This window comes from Mirounga angustirostris, unplaced genomic scaffold (genome assembly GCF_029215605.1).
Source record: "Mirounga angustirostris isolate CCGP_5_RB_7025 unplaced genomic scaffold, mMirAng1.0.hap1 SCAF_3, whole genome shotgun sequence".
Taxonomy (NCBI): Eukaryota; Metazoa; Chordata; class Mammalia; order Carnivora; family Phocidae; genus Mirounga; species Mirounga angustirostris.
Window position 1 is genome coordinate 148,750,097 of NW_026991711.1, and position 22,905 is coordinate 148,773,001.

At 36.4% G+C, this 22,905-nt stretch overlaps 1 protein-coding gene across 2 annotated transcripts in view; it reads left to right on the forward strand.

Moving 5' to 3' along the window:
- Positions 1 to 22,905, forward strand: part of ITGAV (integrin subunit alpha V) — a 95,461-nt gene that overhangs the window by 29,652 nt on the left and 42,904 nt on the right. For both annotated transcript variants that reach the window (XM_045868390.3, XM_045868392.3), the window contains exons 3-6: positions 10,588 to 10,679; positions 13,183 to 13,297; positions 18,422 to 18,483; positions 20,446 to 20,491. In XM_045868390.3, coding sequence (XP_045724346.1) covers positions 10,588 to 10,679; positions 13,183 to 13,297; positions 18,422 to 18,483; positions 20,446 to 20,491 — 315 coding nt within the window. The remainder of the gene's footprint in view (positions 1 to 10,587; positions 10,680 to 13,182; positions 13,298 to 18,421; positions 18,484 to 20,445; positions 20,492 to 22,905) is intronic.

Genomic DNA, 22,905 nt, shown 5'->3' on the forward strand with positions numbered 1-22,905 from the left:
AGAATAGCTGCAACTCTACAAATAGAAAAGCAACCACTTTCTGCAAGGTAGGAGGTACGGAGAACTAAATCTGAGGCAACATATGGGAAGATAAACTGTGGGGGGAAGGCGCCTCCGTAAGCCAGCACCAGAAAGTAATATAGCAGCAGAGTGTAAAATCAGAACTTTTAAAAGTCTGTTCCAGTGAGGGACTTCCCTGCCTGAAAGGTGCTCAGGTGGCAAAGTGGGGCAGAATCCTAGGTGGTACAGTGTGGTCTCAGGATCCCTGGGGTCACAGGAAAGCCAGGGGTGCCTGAGTGCAGCAGAGTTCCCAGGCATTGGAGCAGGGAAGCCGGCTGTGATCAGTGACCCTAGACGTGGGCTCTCAGCTCAGAGTTGCTATAAACTTGGAACTATTGCTCGGTTGGGTGACCACTCTCTGAGTAGGGGCCCAGCAAGTGGCAGAACCCCAGCGAGACCCCCCCCTCCCTCCCCTGGGAGGAGCTGTGCGAGTGCAGGCCACAGGAGTTTGCAGGGTTTGGAGACTCAAAAGGGGGTCCCATGCCTGAGATAGAAGCACTTGGTCACAGGCTGGGTGAGCACGGTGTGTGGTTGGAGACCAGGGAGACCAGAGTGATTGCCTGCTTTTCCCTGAGGGCTCACTGAGGAGTGGGGGCCCGTTCAGCTCTGGGGCTGGCAATTGGGAGGCTGCCATTCTCATTCTATCCTCTAAAGTGGCATGGAAAGCCTTCAAGGAACAAAAGCCACATAGAGCCACTTACTTAGCCTGGTCCCTGGCAAGGGCAGTGCAGTTCCACCTGGGGCAAAGACACCTGAGAATTCAGTGCAACATGCACCTCCCCGCAGGAGAAGATCAGCAAAAACATCCAGCTAAGACTCAAGTTTCTGATCATAGAGAGCTGCAAAACTCCAGCACTAGGGGAAAAGAGTATATAGAATTTATGGTTTTTTTTCTCACAATCCTTTAGTATTTTAATTTTTTTCCTCTTTTCTTTTTCAACCAATTTCTTATATTATCAGCCCTTTTTTAAAAATCTTTTTTAATTTTCATTTTTACACTTACATTCTATCCTTTCTTTGTATTTAATTTTATTTTTGTATTTATATAAATTTATCTTTTTTTACACTTTTGGGATACAGTTTCTTTTAACAACCAGACCAAAATACACCCAGGATCTAATGTATTGCTCTGTTCTCTTCACCTGACTGATCATATTCTCTCTTTTCTTTTTCTTCTTTTTTTTTATTTAAGTCTTTTTAAATTTTCATCTTTACAGGTACATTCTATCCTTTCATTGAATTTAATTTTATTTTTGTATATACATATGTTTTCCTTTCTTTACAATTTTTTGATGTAGTTTCTTCTAACAAACTGACCAAAATACACACAGGATCCAGTGTATTCCTCTGTTCTGTTCACCTATCTGATTATATTCACTCTCTTTTTTTAATTAATTATTATTATTTTTTTTGATTTTGGGTCTCTTCTGATTTGTTTAGTGTATATTTCTCTGGCGTTGTTGTTGCCATTTTAGTATTTTGTTCTTTCATTCATCTGTTCTCTGGACAGAATGACAAGATGGAAGAACTCATTGCAAAAAAGAGAATGAGAGGCAGTACTAACTGTCAGGGACATAATCAGTATGGATATAAGTAAGATGTCAGAGTTAAGAATAAAGATTATAAAGATATTAGCTGGGCTTGAAGAAAGCATAGAAGACACTAGAGAATCCCTTTCTGGAGAAATAAAATAACTAAAATCTAATCAAGTCAAAATAAAGGCTATTGAGATGCAATCAAAAATGGAGGCTCTAACTACTAGAATAAATGAGGCAGAAGAGAGAATTAGTGATAGAGAAGACAAAATGATGGAGAATAAAGAAGCTGAGAAAAAGAGAGATAAACAACTACTGGATAACAAGGGAAGAATTTGAGAGATAAGTGATACCATAAAGTGAGACAATATTAGAATAATTGGGATCCCAGAAGAAGAGGAAAGAGAGAGGGGCAGAAGGTATTTTGGAGCAAATTCTAGCTGAGAACTTGCCTAATCTGGGGAAGGAAGCAGGCATTCAAGTCCAGGAGGCACAGAACTGACCTAAAAATCAATACAAATAGGTCAACACCCCAACATCTAATAGTAAAACTTACGAGTCTCAGAGACAAAGAGAAAATCCTGAAAGCAGCTTGGGACAACCTTTACCTTAACCCACAAGAGTAGAAACATTAGACCAGCAGCTGACCTATCCACAGAGAGCTTGGCAGGCCAGAAAGGACTGGCATGATATATTCACAGTGCTAAATGAGAAAAAGATGCAGCCAAGAACACTTTATCCAGGAAGGATGTCATTCAAAATAGGAGGAAAGATAAAAAGCTTCCAGGACAAACAGAAACTAAAAAAATTTGTGATCACTAAACCAGTCCTGCAAGAAATATTAAAGGGGATCCTCTAAGTGAAGAGAGAGCCCAAAAGTAACATAGACCAGAAAGGAACAGAGACAATATACAGAAACAGTGATTTTACAGGGAATACAGTGGCAGTAAATTCATATCTTTTAGTAGTTACTCTGAATGTAGATGGGCTAAATGCTCCAATCAAAAGCCACAGGGTATCAGATTGGATAAAAAAGCAAGACCCATCGATATGCTGTCTGCAAGAGACCCACTTTAGACTTAAAGACACCTCCACATTGCAAATGAGGGGGTGGAGAACCATTTATCATGCTAATGGACATCAAAGTAGCAATCCTTGTATCAGACAAATTAGATTTTATTTATTTATTTTTTTTAATTTTTTAATTTTTTTAAAGATTTTATTTATTTATTTGAGAGAGAGAGAATGAGAGAGAGCACATGAGAGGGGGGAGGGTCAGAGGGAGAAGCAGACTCCCTGCCAAGCAGGGAGCCCGATGCGGGACTCGATCCAGGGACTCCAGGATCATGACCTGAGCCGAAGGCAGTCGCTTAACCAACTGAGCCACCCAGGCACCCTCAGACAAATTAGATTTTAAACCAAAGACTGTAATAAGAGATGAGGAAAAAACACTAAATCATAATTAAAGGGTCTATCCAACAAGAAGATCTAACAGTTGTAAATATTTATGCCCCTAACATGGGAGCAGCCAATTATATAAACCAATTAATAACAAATTAAAGAAACACATTGATAAAATTACAGTAATAGTAGGGGACTTTGACACCCCACTCACCACAGTGGACAAATTAAGCAGAAGATCAACAAGGAAACAAGGGCTTTGAGTGACATACTGAACCAGGTGGACTTCACAGATATATTCAGAGCATTCCATCCTAAAGCAACGGAATTCACATTCTCCCCGAGTGCACATAGAACATTCTCCAGAATAAATCACATACTGGGTCACAACTGGTACCAAAAAGATTGGGATCATTCCCTGCATATTTTCAAACCACAATGCTTGAAACTTGAACTCACTCACAAGAGGAAATTTGGAGAGAACTGAAATACATGGAGCCTAAAGAGCATCCTACCAAAGAATGAATGGGTCAACCAGGAAGTTAAAGAAGAATTAAAAAAAAAATCATGGAAATAAATGAAAATGAGAACACAACTGTTCAAAACCTTTGGGATGCAGCAAAGGCAGTCCAAGTATATAGCAATATAAGCCTTTCTCAAGAAACAAGAAAGGTCTCAAATACACAACCTAACTTTATATCTAAAGGAGCTGGAGAAAGAACAGCAAATAAAGCCTAAACCCAGCAGAAGAGAATGAATAAAGGTTAGAGCAGAAATCAATGAAATAGAAACCAGAACAGTGTAACAGATCAGTGAAACTAGGAGCTGGTTCTTTGAAAGAATTAATAAGATTGCTTAACCCCTAGCCAGACTTATCAAAATGAAAAGAGAAAGGACCTAAAATAATAAAATCATGAGTGAAAGAGATCACCAGCCAACACCAAAGAAATACAAACAATTTTAAGAACATATTATGAACAACTATATGCCAACAAATTAGGCAATCTGGAAGAAATGGATACATTCTTAGAGATGTATTAACTACCAAAACTGAAACAAGAAGAAATAGAAAACCTGAATAGACCCATAACCTGCAAGGAAATTGAAGCAGTGATCAAAAATCTCCCAACAAGCAAGAGTCCAGGAGCAGATGGCTTCCCAGGGGAATTCTACCAAACATTTAAAGAAGAATTAATACCTATTCTTCTGAAGCTGTTTCAACAAAAATAAATGGAAGGAAAACTTCCAGACTCTTTCTGTGAGGCCAGCGTTACCTTGATCCCAAAACCAGACCAAGGCCCCACCAAAAAGGAGAATTACAGACTAATATCCCTGATGAACAGGGATGCAAAAATTATCACCAAGATACTAGCCAATAGGATCCAACAGGAATAAAAGGATTATTCACCATGACCAAGTGGGATTTATTCCTGGGCTGCAAGTGTGGCTCAACATCTGCAAATCAATCATTGTGATACACTCCATAAATAAAAGAACACTACATAAATAAAAGAAAGGACAAGAACCATATGATCCTCTCAATAGATGCAGAAAAAGCATTTGACAAAGTACAGCATCCTTTCCTGATTAAATCTCTTCACAGTGTAGGGATAGAGGGAAGATACCTCAATATCATAAAAGCCATATACAAAAAGCCCACAGCAAATATCATTCTCAACAGGGAAAAACAGAGCTTTTCCCCTAATGTTAGGAAATGACAGGGATGTCCACTCTCACTACTGTTGTTCAACATAGTGCTGGAAGTCCTAGCTTCAACGATCAGACAACAAAAAGAAGTAAAAGGATCCGAATCGGCAAGGAAGTAGTAGTCAAACTCTCAGTCTTCTCATAATACATTGATACTCTATGTGGAAAACCTAAAAGACTCCACCCCAAAATTGCTAGAACTCATACAGGAATTCAGCAAAGTGGCAGGATATAAAATCATTGCACAGAAATCAGTTGCATTTCTATACACTAACAATGAGCTAGAAGAAACAGAATTTAAGGAGTCGATCCCATTCACAGTTGCACCAAAAACCGTAAGATACCTAGGAATAAACTTCCCCAAAGAGGCAAAGGATCTGTACTCAGAAAACTATAGAACACTCATGAAAGAAATTGAGGGAGACATAAAGAATTGGAGAAATGTTCCATGCTCATGGATTGGAAGAACAAATATGGTTAAAATGTCTGTTCTACCTAGTGCAATCTATACATTCAATACAATCCCTATCAAAGTACCATCACATTTTTTACAGAGGAACAAATAATCCTAAAATTTGTATGGAACCAGAAGAGACCCTGAATAGCCAAAGGAATGTTGAAAAAGAAAACCTAAGCTGGTGGCATCACAATCCCGGAGTTCTATTACAAAGCTGTCATCATCAAGACAGTATGGTCCTGGCACAAAAACAGGCACATAGATCAACAGAACAGAATAGAGAACCCAGAAATGGACCCTCAACTCTATGGTCAACTAATCTTCAACAAAACAGGAAAGAACAGCCAATGGAAAAAAGACGGTCTCTTCAACAAATGGTATAGGGCAAATTGGACAGCCACATGCAGAAGAATGAAACTGGACCATTTCCTTACACCATACACAAAAATAGACTCAAAATGGATGAACGACCTCAGTGTGAGAAGAGTCCATCAAAATCCTGGAGGAGAACACAAGCAGCAGCTTTTGTGACCTCAGCTGCAGTAACGTCTTGCTAGTCATGTCTCCAAAGGCAAGGGAAACAAAAGCAAAAATGAACTATTGGGACTTCATCAAGATAAAAAGCTTTTGCACAGCAAAGTAAACAGTTGACAAAACCAAGACAACTGACAGAATCGGAGGAGATATTTGCAAATGTCTTATCAGATAAAGGGTTAGTATCCAAAATCTATAAAGAATTTACCAAACTCAACACCCAAAGAACAAATAATCTGATCAAGAAATGGGTAGGCAGAAGACATGATCAGACACTTGTCCAAAGAAGACATCCAAGTGACCAACAGACACATGAAAAAATGCTCTACATCACTTGGCATCTGGGAAATACAAATCAAAACCACAGTGAGATACCACCTCACACCTGTCAGAATGGCTAAAATTAACACATCAGGAAATGATAGACGTTGGCAAGGATGCAGAGAAAGGGGAATCCTCTTACACTGTTGGTGGGAATGCAAGCTGGTGCAGCCACTCTGGAAAACAGTATGGAGATTTCTCAAAAAGTTGAAAATAGAGCTATCCTGTGACCCAGCAATAGCAATACTAGTATATATCCCAAAGATAACAAATATAGTGATCTGAAGGTACACCTGTACCCCAATATTTATAGCAGCAATGTCCATAATAGGCAAACTATGGAAAGAGCTCTGATGCCAGTGGATAGATGAATGGATAAAGAAGATGTGGCATATGTATACAATGGAATACTACTCAGCCATCAAAAAAATGAAATCTTGCCATTTGCAATGACGTGGATGGAACTAGAAGGTATTATGCTAAGTGAAATAAGTCAGTTAGAGAAAGACGATTATATTATCTCACTCATATGTGCAATTTAAGAAACAAAGCAGAAGATCATAGGGGAAGAGAGGAAAAAATAAAACAAGACGAAATCAGAGAGGGAGACAAACCATAAGAGACTCTTAATCATAGGAAGCAAGCTGAGGGTTGCTTGAGGGGAGACAGTGGGGGGATGGGGTAACTGGGTGATGGACATTAAGGAGGGCATGTAATGTAATGAGCACTGTGTATTATATAAGACTAATGATGGGGCGCTTGGGTGGCTCAGTCAGTTAAGCATCTGCCTTCAGCTCAGGTCATGTTCCCAGGGTCCTGGGATCAAGCCTCTTCAGGCTCCTTGCTCAGCGGGGAGCCTGCTTCTCCCTCCCCCTCTCCCTCTGCCGGCTGTTCTGCCTGCTTGTGCTCTCTGTCAAATAAATAAAATCTTAAAAAAAAACGATGAATCCCTGACCTCTATCTCTGAAACTAATAATACATATGTTAATTAATTGAATTTAAATAAAAAAATAAAATTTAGAAAAACATAAAAAAATAAAGACCCGCCTCCCGCAACAAAGAATATAGTGATATTGGTTCTGCATCATTTTGTTTTTGAAATTGGCAGTTGTAGAGCTTATGAGGAAATATATGGAGCCTTAATTTGAACCTTTCTGATGTGGTATAGACAAAGATTTCTTCTAATAAAGAAAAGCTTTGTTTCTGCTTGGACATCTTTAGGGTCTAGCTGAAAAGGCTTTCTTTTAAATGAAAGCAGAAGCAGGAAGTAGCAATTCTGAGAATGTTACACTTTTCATTCACATGCATTATTAGCTCATAAACTCAGTTCCCTTGGGCTAAGATTACCTGAATTTGTCTATGGTCTCGGGACAATGAGTGGAGGTGAATCTTTCCAAGCACCCGTTTCTCAGTCATGCTGCCTTTTACCTCCTTCATTAATGTAAGGGGGTAAGGTAAATGCCTTCATTTCCTTTGTAGTTAGGAATAGAATAGAAAGTCTGTAGCACAGTAAGAGAACAGTTAGCTTGCAGTGGAATAGAAAAATTGTGTTTGTAAGCATAAATTTTATGGTTTAAAACATTGAAAATTATCAGTTGAATCCCATTTCGTCCAGAGGCTAAACTTCTTTGTAATTGTTGGTCAGGCCCTTTTGGAAATAGCAGAATGTATATTACTCAAGCTACACTAGGCTATACTTCAGTCAAGCTTTATTTCCAAACAAAACCTCAAATTTCACTTAAAAAAAAAAAAGACTATTTCTTGCTCATATCGTCATCTAGTGTGGGTCATTTGGCTGTTCTTATAGTTTAAAGCTTGGGCCGAAGCTGCTTGTATCATGTGATTCTACCATATTATTCTAGCCTTATGGATGGGTAAGAGAAAACATGGAGATTTCATATCTACTTTTTTTTTGTTTTATTTGTTTTATTTGTTTTCTAATGAGTTGATTATTTTAGATTCCACATATAAGTGATAGAATGGAGTATTTGTCTGTGTCTAACTTATTTCACTTAGCATAATATTCTCTAGATCCATCAGTGTCTCAACTGGCAGGATTTTCTTCTTTTTTTATGGCTAACTAATATTCTGTATACTGTCTGTTCATGGGTCAGTAGATATTTAGGTTGCCATCATATCTTGGCTATTACGGGTAATGCTGCAGTGAACATGGGAATACAGATACCCCTTTGAGGATAGTGATTTCATTCCTTTGGATATATACCCAGAAGTTGGATTCCTGGATCATACAGCAGTCCCATATTTAATTTCTTGAGTAACCTCCATACTGTTTTTCATAATGGATGCATCAATTTACATTTCCACTTGCAGTGTGCAGGGGTTCCCTCTTCTCCACGTGCTCTCCAACACTTGTTAGCTTTTGTTTTGTCTTGTTTGTTTTTGGATAATGGCCATCCTAACTGGTGTGAGATGTTATCTTATTGTGGTTTTGATTTGCATTTCTTTGCTGATTAGTGAGCTCATATGCACTTTTAACTTACTTGAACTGTTGGAAGCGACATCTGCCGCTTCTGCTCTTAGCTTATTGGCAAGCACTAGTTATGTGGCTTTAACCTAACTGTAGCAGGATGGGAAATATAAAGGAGTCCATTGACGAATGGATCAGTGATCTATGGGTCATTGACATGTATTGTTCCTAGCGGTGATGGCAAGGTGAACATAGGCTTCAGAGGCAAGCCAACTACTGTTGGGAAACCTTGGTTTTCATGGTGAAGGGCATATACTAGCTAAGTTCCATCTCTCCTTCCTTCTACTTACAAAATGTATCTTTGTGACCACTGACAAGGAACAGATACAGATAGAGGCCTTTGGAGATTGACACATTAAAGAAAATTTTTTCAAAATAATGAAAAGGGGGGCTCCTGGGGGCTCAGTCAGTTAAGCATCTGCTTTTGACCCAAGTCATGATACCGGGGTGCTGGGATCGAGTCCCACATTGGGCTCCCCGCTCAATGGGGAGTCTGCTTCTCCCTCTCCCTCTGCCCCTCCCCCCCACTCATGTGTTCTCTTTCTCTCATGCTTTCTCTCTCTCCCTCAAATAAATAAATAAGTAAATCTAAAAAAAATAATGAAAAGGTAAAAGAATAGTATAGTGAACAGTATTATACCCTTTACCTTGCCTGTAAGACACCTGGCATTATTGAAATTCTCATTAATTATTTATAACTTCAGTTGGTCTTAAGTCTTCAGAATGGAACTGAATAACCATAAGCACTACCTTAGATGAATGAAATTTAGGGAATGGATTTAACACAAACCTTTTGGTGATTTTTACACATTGGCTGGCAGTCTTAAAATTGACCCTTGTCTGCTGTATTTGTCCAGTATAGTTCTTGAAATATATATTGTTTTTTAAAAAAATATTTATTTTAGATTGAGAGAGTTGCATGCGAGTGGGGGTAGGGACAGAGGGGAGGGAGAGAAAATCTCAATCAGACTCCAGGCTGGGTGCAGAGCCTGATGTGAGACTCCATCTCAGGACCCTGAGATCACCACCTGAGCTGAAACCAAGAGTCGTACACTCAGCCCACTGTGCCATCCAGATGCCCCTTAGAATATATATCTATAAAGAATGATTATTATAAGTAGATTTTAAGAGGAACAGACTAGACTTTAAAAATAATTAGTATCTTTCTCAAAAAAAAAAAAAAGTCTCTCTTTCCCCAAATGCTTTATGGATATGTTTCCATATTTTTTTTCCTTGACCAATTTAACAGCTTTTCAATGGAAAGGATTCTTTTCTTTCCTTTTCCTTTCCTTTTTCTAGTGCTTTACATGAGTGGCTGATACATTAGGAATAATTTTCTCAGTAATGTAAACTGAAAATAAGTACTTGCATGCAGTGTGCCAAAGCTAATTCTTTTTCCCACCAGCCAAATCATGTTTTCTAGATTCTAACTCCTGTGTTATAATGTCATTTGCACTCTCTTAGTCTTTTATTTTAGTCTTTTGCTACTGGTGTTTTATAAAGGCAGTAGCTTTTTTTTTTTTTTTTAGATTTTATTTATTTATTTGTCAGAGAGAGGGAGAGCACAAGCAGGGGGAACGGCAGGCAGAGGGAGAGGGAGAAGCAGGCTCCGTGCTGAGCAGTTGAGCCAGATGTGGGGCTCGATCGCAGCACCCTGGGATCATGACCTGAGCTGAAGGCAGACGCTTAACTGACTGAGCCACCCAGGCATCCTGGCAGTAGCTTTTTGTTTTTATAACATCTTTATATCACAGAACTTGTGGGAATACAGTAGGTAATTATAAGGATTTAATAGTTAATGATCCTACAACTTAGCAGTTGGGAAACTTAGTATTATTTTTTCACATCTGCATTGTAATAGTTAATACAACCCTGACACACTTCTAGTCATCCTGTGTTTTATTTTTTGATTAGTTGAAAGTTCCTGACATTCATAAAGTACATGAGATAAATAGCTAATGTGGTATTTGATTAATCAAAGGCTATTTGATTACACTATTTGTACACCTGACTGGATTGAAATAAACTCTGTTATACTAAGAATATATATTTTGTTTCTCCCCCCCTCACATTATTTTTCTTAGGCAATAGAGATTATGCCAAGGATGATCCACTGGAGTTTAAGTCTCACCAGTGGTTTGGAGCATCTGTGAGATCAAAACAGGATAAAATTCTGGTAAGTCTTTTGGTTACTTCCATGTAGGTGAGTTTAGTCACTTGGGTTCTGCTACTTTCTACCTTCATTCCTACGTTGTTCCTTTCTCCTGCCCCTGTTGATACTTCCCGTCAGTATGTTTCTATCCAGCCAGGTATAGGACTAGTGGGCCTATGATTAATCAAACACACTAGTACCTCCTCTCTTTAAAAATAGAGCAACCTTCCCGTTGCCTCTTCCCCACCGCTATGCCTCATTACTTGGCTCCCCTTTTCAGAAACTTTTTGAAAGTGTTTTCTGCAGTGACCATCTCTACTTTCTTCACATTGTCTTCCCAACCACTGCAGTCAGGCTCAGGTAGGCATGGCCAAAGTCACCCTTGGCTATCAGGTCACTGAAATCATTGGTACTTGTTCTTATGTTTCTTGTCGTCTCAGCACCATTCAGCAAGGTCAGTTAGGCCGTTCTTTTTGAGATGCTTTTCTTCCCTTGGCTTCTGGAACACTGTATTTTCCTGGTTTCTCCCATTTCTTTGCCTGCTCCTTGCAGTCTCCTCTTCTGCTCAGTCTCTAAATATTGGGTTGTTCCTAGGCTGTGTTCTGGACCCCCATCTTCTTTAACTACACCTTTTACCTGGCTGTTCCTATTCTGTCTCATTGCTGTAAATAAAATCCAAATGTCATAATCCCCAAATCTATCACTCTAGCTCCTAGTTCTCCTTGGAGTTTCAAAGTCATATTTCCAAACAAGCTATGTGACATTTCCATTTGGATATCTCCTATATTATTACTCAAAATGAACATGGCTAAAATAGAACTTTTGTTACCCACTATCAAAAAGGAAAGAACACAGGGGCACCTGGGTGGCTCAGTCGATTGGGCATTTGCCTTCGGCTCAGGTCATGGTCTCGGGGTCCTGGGATTGGGCCCCCTGTCGGGCTTCCTGCTCAGTGGGGAACCTGCTTTTCCCTCTCCCTCTGCAGCTCCCCCTGCTTGTGCTCTATCTCTCTCAAATAAAATAAATAAATAAATAAATAAATAAATAAATAAATAAATAAATAAATAAATAAAAATTTAAAAAGGGAAAAAACAAAAAGATAACTTTCCATATAAAACTTCCCCAACTTGTTTAGAGGCATGACTCCCTACTGCATCCACCAGCAAGCTGTATCAATTTTGCGTCCAGAATATATCTCACATCCATCAATAAATGATCATCATCTGCACTATTTCCACCCTGTATCAAGCCACCATCATTACCCACCTGGGTTCCTGTAGTGCTGTCCTCCTCTTTCTGCTTCCTCTCCTGCCCCAACTACAATCCATTCTCCAGAGGAGGACCAGAGTGAATCAGAGCATTTCTTCTCAATTAAAACAGTCAAGTGGTTTTCCATCACGCTCAGAGGACAAATCGCTGCTTCTTCTGGCTTGTGAGCATCTCCATAATCAGGTCACTGGCTCTTGTCTCTGGCATCATCTTACTGCACCTCACATGCTTTAGCTACACTGGTCTTTATTCCTTCCACATGACAAGTCACTGCAGTTAGTATCTTAATGTTTTTGTTCCCTCTGACTATGTTATGCTCATCTTGTTGATTTTCACTTGGCTAGCTCCTCATTATTCTGATTTCAGCTTTAATTTCATTTCCTTAGAAAGTCCTTCCCTGTTTTAATTATCTGCATTGTGTTTATTACTGTTTTTAAAAATCCTATTGTGGGGCATTAGGAAAGAATTTGTTTAGGAGCTGAAATTTCAAAGGAGCTTTAAAGGATGTGTCCAGCTGGAAATAAAGGATGGGGTTGAGAGTGGGGGCACTCTAGGCAGAAAGCAAAGAAGCAGAAATAAGCAGAAGGAGCAAATAATCCTTGTACATGAAACATCAAGTACATGTAGAAAAGTAGCAATAATCATCTCCTTTCACTTTTTTCAGGGTAAATATAAAATAACCTACTATTAATATCTGCAGTGTTTGTGTTAATGTTTTGCTTCAAAAAAGTATTACAGAAAGTTAATTGAACCTTTTTCCAGAATTAAATTGTCACATTTTGGTAAATTATATGTTACTGTTCCGCTTCTTGTACATGGTGTTGAAATCTGTAACTCTGAAAACAAAAAAGTCATAATTTATTTGGAAAGTATGTAAAATAAGCACTGCAAAGTCTTTTATTTTTTTCTTAATAATAAATCACTTGCTTTATAATTTAGGGGTATATTCTACATGCATGAGAATGTTATTTAGTTCAAATGTTGATTTAATCTGTGACCATCAGCTTAGTGCATAACATCAAGAAAAGTGCTACATGAAATAGTTTTGCTAACTATTTTGAAAAAAAAAATATGTGAGGAAAGTACTTTTTAAATCTGTATCCACTGTTGTGATAAGGAATTCTTGGTATAAGACAGGCTTGATTAATTTTTATTAATGCTTAGAAAGTGTTTTTGAATTCTGAAGTTGTACAGATTGTCTGAAACACTAATATTTTCAGGGAATTTTTATGCCGTGGACCATCCCCTTTGATTTCAGGCCTGTGCCCCGCTGTACCACTGGAGGACTGAAATGAAACAGGAGAGAGAGCCTGTTGGAACATGCTTTCTTCAGGATGGAGCAAAGACTGTGGAGTATGCTCCATGCAGATCAAGTATGTACAGGAAGTTGTACCAGCTTTTAAAAGAGGGTTGGGAAGCCTAGTTTGTTAAAAATGTGCGTGTGTGTCTTAAAAATTGTAGACATATTATGTGTGAGTCAAAAGATGCTCCATTGAGCTTCTCTAACATACATGTGGGACTCCCTAGAACAAAAGATTCTGATGCAGTAGGTCTTTGTCAGGCCTGTGTACCTTCCTTTTTAGGAAACTCTAAAAGGGAATTTAAAGGATACCAAAGTTTAAGAACTAGAGCTTTATATTAATAATGATGTTAAATGTAAAAAAATATGTCTTAAAGAGCTAGAGTTTGTATAGGAAGGTGAAACATTGAGCTCAGGACTTTGAGTCAGAATTTTCATTTAATTTTGTTTTTAATTAAAAAAAATTTTTTTAAAAGGTTTACTTTTTAAGTAATCTTTACACCCAACCTGGGGCTCAAACTCAAAACCAACTGAGCCAGCCAAGCACTCCTGGATTTTCTTTCTTTTAAATCAGAGTTTCTCTGTCAGTGTTATCAAGATTACTCCTCTTCTGATGATCCAAAAGATCTCACTTTGTTGTCTAATATTATTTGAAATTTCAGATGAAATTCATATTGTGACTAAAGATGATTTTAAGCACTTAAAATTTTGATAATGCTTTTCCAAAGGAGATTCCTGTACTTTTTTTTTTTTTTTTAAGATTTTATTTATTAGAGAGAGAGAGAGAAAGAAAGAGCACAAGCAGGGGAGAGGGGCAGAGGGAGAAGCAGGCTCCCCGCTGAGCAAGGAGCCCGATGCGGGACTCGATCTCAAGACCCTGAGATCATGACCTGAGCTGAAGGCAGACACTTTACTGACTGAGCCACCCAGGCTCCCCTTTCTTTGTTCCATTGGTCACCAGGCAGTTCAGTAGAGAGAATCAGTAATAGAGGTATAACATGTAGGACTGTTACTGCTAAATTCTTTTTTTCCATGTTAGGTGACTTAAGACACCAGGCCAGGGGAACTGTTCAGTCTTTAAAATTCTAAGCACTTGAACCTCCAAGCAGTTGCAAATGATTATTATTAATATTTATTTCTTAACCCACCAACTTGACTCTATTTGTTGTACGTGAGAGGTACACATCAGAACGATACCTCCCCAGAACTGCATTATTTCTTAGGATAGGTCAGAAAGCACACCTTACGTAGGACAGAGGAGGTTGGCAGCCCTATACTCAGTACTTCATACCATCTGTATCATCACCTTTACGTTGCTCTTTTGGTCACAACACTGTTGTCTTTGTGGTATGTGGAAAATGCGAGAACTAAATTATGTTTTTAATTGTATTGTAAAAACGATCCTACTTTGAAAAGATAATTTTATAGCTGTGAGGAATGAGCTAACTCTTGCATGCCAGGTTTGTAACTTACCACTTACATGATGGACGTGCATGTAAAAGTCACCCTTATTCTCACATGATAGATGTGGGAGCTGAGATTCAGACAGTTGCAAGTAATTTTTTCCTACTAGTGAGGATTTGAACCCAGGTCTTACTCCAGATGAATCCTTTCCTTGTAATACTAACAATGGGAATTGTTTTCCATTTCAGTGGCCTCAGTGTTAACCAAAGCTTATCCATAAAAAATACACCCAGCTTTCACAAATACAGGTTTGGATTATTCTGGATGTGTAAGAGTACTTGGTACCCTTCTGAAAGCAAGCATTCTAATGATGATCCATCATGGATATACTGCCAGGTTAGGCTAATAGTTTTTGTCATTTTGCCTCTTCAGTGATGACCAGTTACTCAACATGTGTTTAAAGGATGAAGGCAGTATTTGCATGATGTATCTGTCTTTTGTTTATTTGGTTTAGGCACAGAAATTTTACATATAGGCACAGAAATTGTAAAATCATTTTAAACCTTATTTTCTAAAGTATTTAACAACCAAATCAGGTCAGCAAACTGTCTTGTGAGCCTCTTTTTGTAAATAAAATTTTATTGGAATATAGCCCCACCCATTTGTTTACATGTTATTTATAAAGGGAGAGCTGAGTAATTGCCACAGTGACCATATACCCCCTAAGTCTAAAATATTTAGTATCTGGTCTTTTACAGAAAAAGTTGCAGATCCCTGATCAGATAATAAAACCTCAAATCTTAGAAAAAGCAAAAGAATAACTTCAAAAATCAAAGTGAATGCCTTTCTTCCTAATAAATCTGGCTTTCAGTATCCCTTGATTATTGTACATGCTTTTTGGCTCAACCCTTGCAATATGAAGCTACCTACAGGCCCAAATTACAAGGGGCAACATGACCAGAGGGGGGGAAACATGCTCAGGAGCGGGAATCTGAGAACCTGGGTTATATTCTCGAATTTTGTCAACAACCTGCTGTAGCTATGCGTGATTTACTTAATCACTCTGGGCCTTTGTTTCACTCTTGGTGTAAAACACTGATTCGGATAAAAGACTTTAGAGGTATAATTTTTGTGTTTTGTATTTTCTTCATGCTTCAATAGATTATGCAACCAATGATTGATTTTGCTTGGGAATGCCAATTTTGAAGGGCTACATTGCTAACTTGATAATTTTGCTTGTTTTGGTAGTGGTAGTTTGTGGGGTATTTTGTTTGTTTGCTTTTGTTTTCAACATGATCTGTGTGGACACCCTGGGCATGAAACTTCACTGTCTGTAAAAAATTTCTTTATTCCTGATTATGTTTGCTTTTGGCTTTTCATAACTACCTGTGACCTAATGGCTTTACACAATAGGCCAGGTGTCTTTCTAAAAGTTCCAGAGCCACAAATCATGTCACTTAAATACTTTCAATTCCATGCTCAGGCTGCGTTCTTTGTTCCTTCTACTTTCTGGTGACATTATTTGTACATAGATTTTTCTCAGTTATGAAAACTAGTTGCCTTTTCTTCCCCCTTGATAGTTACTCAGGAAATTATAAGTACACTGTTGATTTGAGATAGTGCAGGTTAGTGGTGTGGACACACTGGGCTCAGATCCATGCTCTCTTATTTACTAGCTGGCTGACTGTGGTCAGGGTACTTCATTTCTGTAAGCCTTCACTTCCTTATCTGTACATTGTGAATGATAATAGTATCTCTCATAGGATTGCATACGATTTTAAAAGATAATGCCTTGGAAAATGCTTTAGTACTGTACGTGGCTCATGGAAGGGGCTTAATAAACATAAGGTGCTCTTACTATCATAATCAGTAATATTGTTTATAATGCTGTCAGGCTTGACAAGTAGGAGAAATATTATTCATCTATAGGAATAAAAACAAAAACCTTCACTGAAATAGCTTGTAGTTACCATAAAATTCTTTACATTGGCATAAACACTCAGTTTAATACATACCTGTTAAGAAAATTTTAAAGGACAGTCCTGTTTTCTAGCTGGACATTCTGGGAAACCAAATAAAGCAGATAAATATACAGTATGATAATCAAAAAGAGATGTCTTTATAAATGGCCTGAAATAGTTCCCCTGAATACAACTTGAATAAAGGAAATAAATGGCTGACTTGAGGTCAGAGCAGAATTCCTCAGTGTGATTCACTAGATGCTGGAAATCCCAGCCCACATTTTCCCATTCCCTCTCGGTTAGAAAAATTTACATTGGGGTAGCATTACACTCTTGAGGCTATTTTCTAAAACAAATTCTAAATTTAGTTATTAAGTGTGTAATCTTGGGGCAGTTCCCAGGTTTTTAAAATGTGTTCAAAATTTTTGATGGGAGTATTTGACAAAAATTTTTGGAAGTTGTCCTTTCAGTTGTACTGAAAATAGATATTTTTGGTTCCTGTGTTTGGGTAGGAAATATAGTAATACTATAGCATAATTATTTATGTATTGTAACATTGGCTACAAGAATTCCTTGATAACTAAAGAGTATTGTTTTCATTGTTCCTTGTTATCCTCAAAATAAAACAAGGGAGAGTCTTCAGGTTCATCCTTACATGTATTCTAGATACAGTATTACTCATGATTAGAGTTAATTTAAATTAATTGGCTAATTGTCCAGAAATTGTCCCCTTTTGTGAGAACTACCAAATAAAAGGTAACCACCAAAGAGTCTAACTACTGAGTCTGTTACCATTTGGAAAATAATTGAAAGTGTCATGTTCAAAGGTGTTCACGTTCATTAGACTGCAGTTCTAAATATGTTGTGAAGATAGTTCGTATTTTGCTTTTTGCTGAACATTAAGTTAGGGTCTGGCTCTCTCCCAAAATTCTGAACTACGTTTTCAATAGATTTTTTATGGTTGTTGGCTATAAAATATATGTGTAGTAAATATGTATTAGGAATGTATGTATCTCTTAATAGTATTCGTAATAAATTTGTGAAGACTGTAGGCTAGCAACTGTAGGGTAATAATAGGAATTTAGGATTGGAATTTTTTTTTTAAAGATTTTTTATTTATTTGTTTGACAGAAAGAGACACAGCAAGAGAGGGAACATAAGCAGGGGGAGTGGGAGAGGGAGAAGCAGGCTTCCCGCTGAGCAGAGAGCCCAACATGGGGCTCGATCCCAGGACCCTGGGATCATGACCTGAGCCGAAGGCAGACGCTTAATGACTGAGCCACCCAGGCACCCCTAGGATTGGAATTTTTAACTCGTAGATCACAACTCATCTTTGTTTTATGAAATCAAAATAGTGGTTCATAACCAGTAATTTTTAAAAAATAGAATGAAATAAAATAGAAAATGTCAGAATATATTGTACATGGTAATACTGATACTGTGTTGTGAAATTTTGTCTTATTTATATATCTATTATATACACACATAATATGTATATGTTGGGTTGTCTGGGTTACAATATATAATCTTGCTGTGGGTTGTGGTTAAAAATAAGTTTTAAATCTACCATTTTAGGTGATGTTTCTGTTTCCTGGTGACCATTCCAGGTACTTTGATCTCTCTTGCCATATCTAAGAAAATGGTGCTGATAAAAATACATACTAACTTTTTCAGAATGTGAGAATAATTCAGTAAGTGCTTGAGTGAATGAACATTCCCAATTCATGGTACATTAATCTTATGATTACAGTGATACAGATTTTTCTCATGTTTTGTTTTATGTTATGTGTTTGTTTTTGGGTTTGTGTATATTTCCAATCTTTTTATTTTAGAAAATATTGATGCTGATGGACAGGGATTTTGTCAAGGAGGATTCAGCATTGATTTTACCAAAGTAAGTTCTCATTTAAGACTGAATGAGATTCAGATCTATCTCATTATCTAAACCATTGTTAAAAATTAATTGCTCAATACTTCAACTTCTCTATAACTATTACCTGTTTTATGAAAATAGCTAATAAAAATGACCCATGCATTTTGATAATCTTTGCCTTATATTATTCTCTCCCTAGCAGACATTGCTTATTTGAAATAGACGTCAGAATGGGAATGGAGGACAGTAGAAAACTCCTCAGTAGATACAGATAACCATTATGACTTAATATTAAAATTTCCAGTTAGATAAATTTATATAATATTAAAGTTTTTCCTGTTTGACTGAAATTGATTTTCCATAAAATCTTGTCAGTGGGAGCTTTGTTACAAAATTGTAGTTTCATTACATAAAAGTTGAGAAACATGCATGTTTGCCATCAATTATGTGCCTATAGGCACCAAGTAAAGCTGGAGCAACTTAATTATTGTAAAAAAATTCATATGTGTGGCTCTGTGTATTTTTCACTAAGCTAGTATGCTCTCCAGAGTTGATAGTTTTTATCTGTTTTCCTAAAATAACAATTCAGTGTATGTTTTCAAAGGAAAATTTTCTTAAGTATTTTTCTTTCTATAATTTTCTTTTCTATATGTGTTTTTTTTTTGGGTGGGATATATGAACATTTTGAATGTCAAATTGAGAATATTAATTACTCCTAGAGAAATTTTACATATATTGATTAAAAGTAGAGCTTCCTTAGAAAGCTTAATATGGCTTTCTTAGAAAATACCTTAAATTTATTAAAACAGTAGAAACTATGTAATTATGTGATTCAGAAAATTAATAAAGCCTTTTCTTATTTTTTAAAATTTGTATTTTATCTTTACTAAAAAATTTTTTTTCTAGACTAGGACTGTAATTATAGTTGACTTTCTTTACTACATAATTGATTTAAATAACTCAATTCGAGATTCATAATTCAAAACGTATTCATAATTACTAATAATTCAAAATTTGAGGAAGCAAAACAAAGAGAAGTATATTAATAAATATTAGCTTTAAACTTTCACGAAATATTTTCAAATAGGTGTTGTTTCAAAAAAAGTGTCCATGTTTTCTGTACCTATGCCCATGCAACTGTAACCCCAGAAATTCTCATACATGAATATTCATTGCTAAATTAACTGTTTACTTTCTTCAACTCATTTCTAAAATAAAAGGTATCCTTTTAAAGTAGACAGTTTAGAAGTATCTTTTTCATAGCCAGCTCAGGAAAATTGTCTGTTGAAATCTTCCTAGGGCTATATGTATGTTTGGAGGGGGAAAACTTTTTTTTTTCTCTCCAGCTGGAAGAAATTTCCAAAATATGCTCAAACCCTAAATACAGTTTCCTTGAATTAGATACTTGCAGTTTGTTACAGATACAAGAAATACTAGTGAAGTGTAATTTGTATATGTAATACACCCTGAAAAATTTACCCTCTAACTTCATTTCTGTTTAGATCTGTAGGACATGAAAAATAATTTTTCATTAGCCGAAGAATTTTTAATGATTATTATAAAGGAAATTTGCCTGTGTAGCCACAAATAGACAAAATCAATGACTTTTTGTCTTTATTGTAACTCAAAAATATTTCACAGTAGTACTTCATAACAAGTATGTGAAGCAGCCAGGTCTATAGAATCAATGTGTGTATGTATTTGTGTATTTTCATGTATTTTATATATTAAATGCATTATAACTCTTTTTGATTTGTATTGTATTTTATTGTATTTTAGATAAGATGCAGTGAAAATTTACTGAGAATGAGTTAGAGAGGTTTGAGATTTATGATTTTGTTGTATGGGTATATATGTGTATATATAACTTTTATGTATATTAGATGTGTATGTATGTATAGCTTTTATGTGTATTACATTGCTTTCAGTTTTCAAACTACCTGTTTTTAAATATGTATCTTTTTGTTGTTTGATTTAATCTAGGCTGACAGAGTACTTCTTGGTGGTCCTGGTAGCTTTTATTGGCAAGGTAGGTTAATATTTTTTTAAATTACTCAGTAATGATTGTGTTTAATGCTCCATTGGCTTAGATGCCTATGAGATTTTTCAAATTATTTTAAAGAAAGAAATTGAAAAATACAATTTAAATATATAATCACTATCTGTTACACAGTATTCTTTTTTTGACTGTAGTATCCTATATATATTTTGATATATAGAAAATAAAATATATGGCATATTGTAATATATATAGATAGATATTCCTAGGAGAAAATAAACAATATTTTTAAAGTAAATCTATAAAGTAATTTAGAACAATTTATTTTTATTGCTTGTGGCATATGCTTCTTCATCTCTGTACTCCAGAGGCTATGATATAAACATTAGGAAGTGTGGAACTAATTTATGACAGGCAAATTGTGGCATTCTGAAAGCTCATGGTTTTAAAGTATTTCAAATTTGCTCATTAGAATATTTAAATGGTTATTTTCTCATTAATTACTGACATCAAGAATGATTTCTTTGTGTTTGGGGAGTTTTTAAAATAGAGGATTTCAAAAGAATGTAATTAAATTGGCATCAATATAAAGATAAAAGACATTCTTCAGTCATTCTGGGAGGCCCAACAAAATTACCATTTGTACAAATGCATAACAGATCATTATTTGCTGACAGTTTGAAAACAGGTAACTAAATTTGCTTACTTGCTTTACTTTATGTTTCATGTATCATTAGGTACACATGGTTATTTATTTAGCTAATATATTCACATGTTTGTTTTCTGCTAAAAAATGGTGTTTACAAGGTCAGAACTCTTGTTTTTTGGTATTCTGATATTTATGCATTACCAGTATTTGGAAGAACTGGAAAAATCTATGACTATCTTAATGTGCAAGTACTTTCTAATTCCGAATTTTACTTCTGTACTCTAACCCATGCTTACTTTTGCTTCATTGAAAAGGAAATTAAAGAAAGAGATTTACTGAAGAAAAATTACATTAAAGAAAGAAAATAAGAAGGGATGGGAAATAGGAATAAGTGAAAAGTTGAAAGGGATGGCAAAGGAGAAAATGAAGAAAAGAGAAAAATCAGGGAAAGATGGATCAGCATACTAACTGAAACAGAAGAATTGAATTTCTATTAATTATACATCTATTGGAAAATGAAATGATTTAGGAAAATTGTATTGGGTTTTACAGTTTTAAAATGAAAACAAAATTAGCAGTTTAATTGCATACAAGATTAAAGTAGGAGATATTAATGCTTTCTAGTAAGATAAAAAACATGGATTTGTTGTTGTTGATTTTTTTTTTTTTTTCTTCTGTGCTAGTTATGTCATTCAGTGGAGGGGAGGGAGGTATCTGTTGAAAATGCCTGGGAACCAAAGATTGATTCTCTGATACTCAGTCAGGACCGCTTCTTACCTCTGCCTTTTTAAGAGACACAGCTGTGAACATGTTTAGATGACTAGTTCTTTTTTTTTTTTCCTTAAGGTTTTATTTATTTATTTGAGAGAGAGAGCACAAACAGGAGAAGTGGCAGAGGGAGAGGGAGAAGCGGGCTCCCTGCTCAGGCAGGGAGGTTGAGGCAGGGAGGTAGGGTTCGATCCTAGGACCTCGGGATCTTGACCTGAGCCGAAGGTAGACGCTTAACCAACTGAGCCACCCAGGCGCCCCTAGATGACTAGTTCTTTTAATACCTTGAGTATTATACCTATTTAAAAACTAGGACTGGTATAGACAATTGATACTATGTTGATTGGAATTTTATTATAAGTGGTCTAGGATATGTAACTGAAAGACTCATTGGCTGGGCAGAGAATATTTTGTTCTAATAAGATTAAAATCAGCAGGTTTTATTCTGAATTAGTAAGTATGTCAGAATGAATTTTTCCATAGATCTCAGAATTCTCTCTGTACAAATAGATAAAATTATAATGTTTTATTCAAAAGAGATGATGAGATTTTCCTGTGTTCTTTGATTCAAGAAATAGTTATTGAGTTCTTGCTATGTGTTAGGTACTGCTTAGGTACAGAGGATAAAGTAGTGACCCAAACAAAGTGTTCCTACCCCTATAGACTCAACCTTTGTGACTGGACAGATTGGAACAGACTGATAAACATTAGCTATGAATTTTTTTCTGAAACAGCAGAAATGAAGAGATTATTTTCTTCATGTATGGAGATGACTTTGATAAATTACCCAACCTTTCTTGGGGTAGGGAACAATCTGATTTTTGTGTAGTGCTTTAGATTTCTTGTCGACCTGATAACTTAAGGTTGTGAAGAAAAGTGAACTCACCCATTCAGGCCTCTTCATAAAGGTGTATCCAAATAACTTGTGGGGAAAAAAAAAATTGAACCAAAAGTGAAAGTATTTAATTATTTCAGTAGACTTTTCAAATTCTGATGGATTTGTTTGGGAAACAGCCCTTGATTTTAT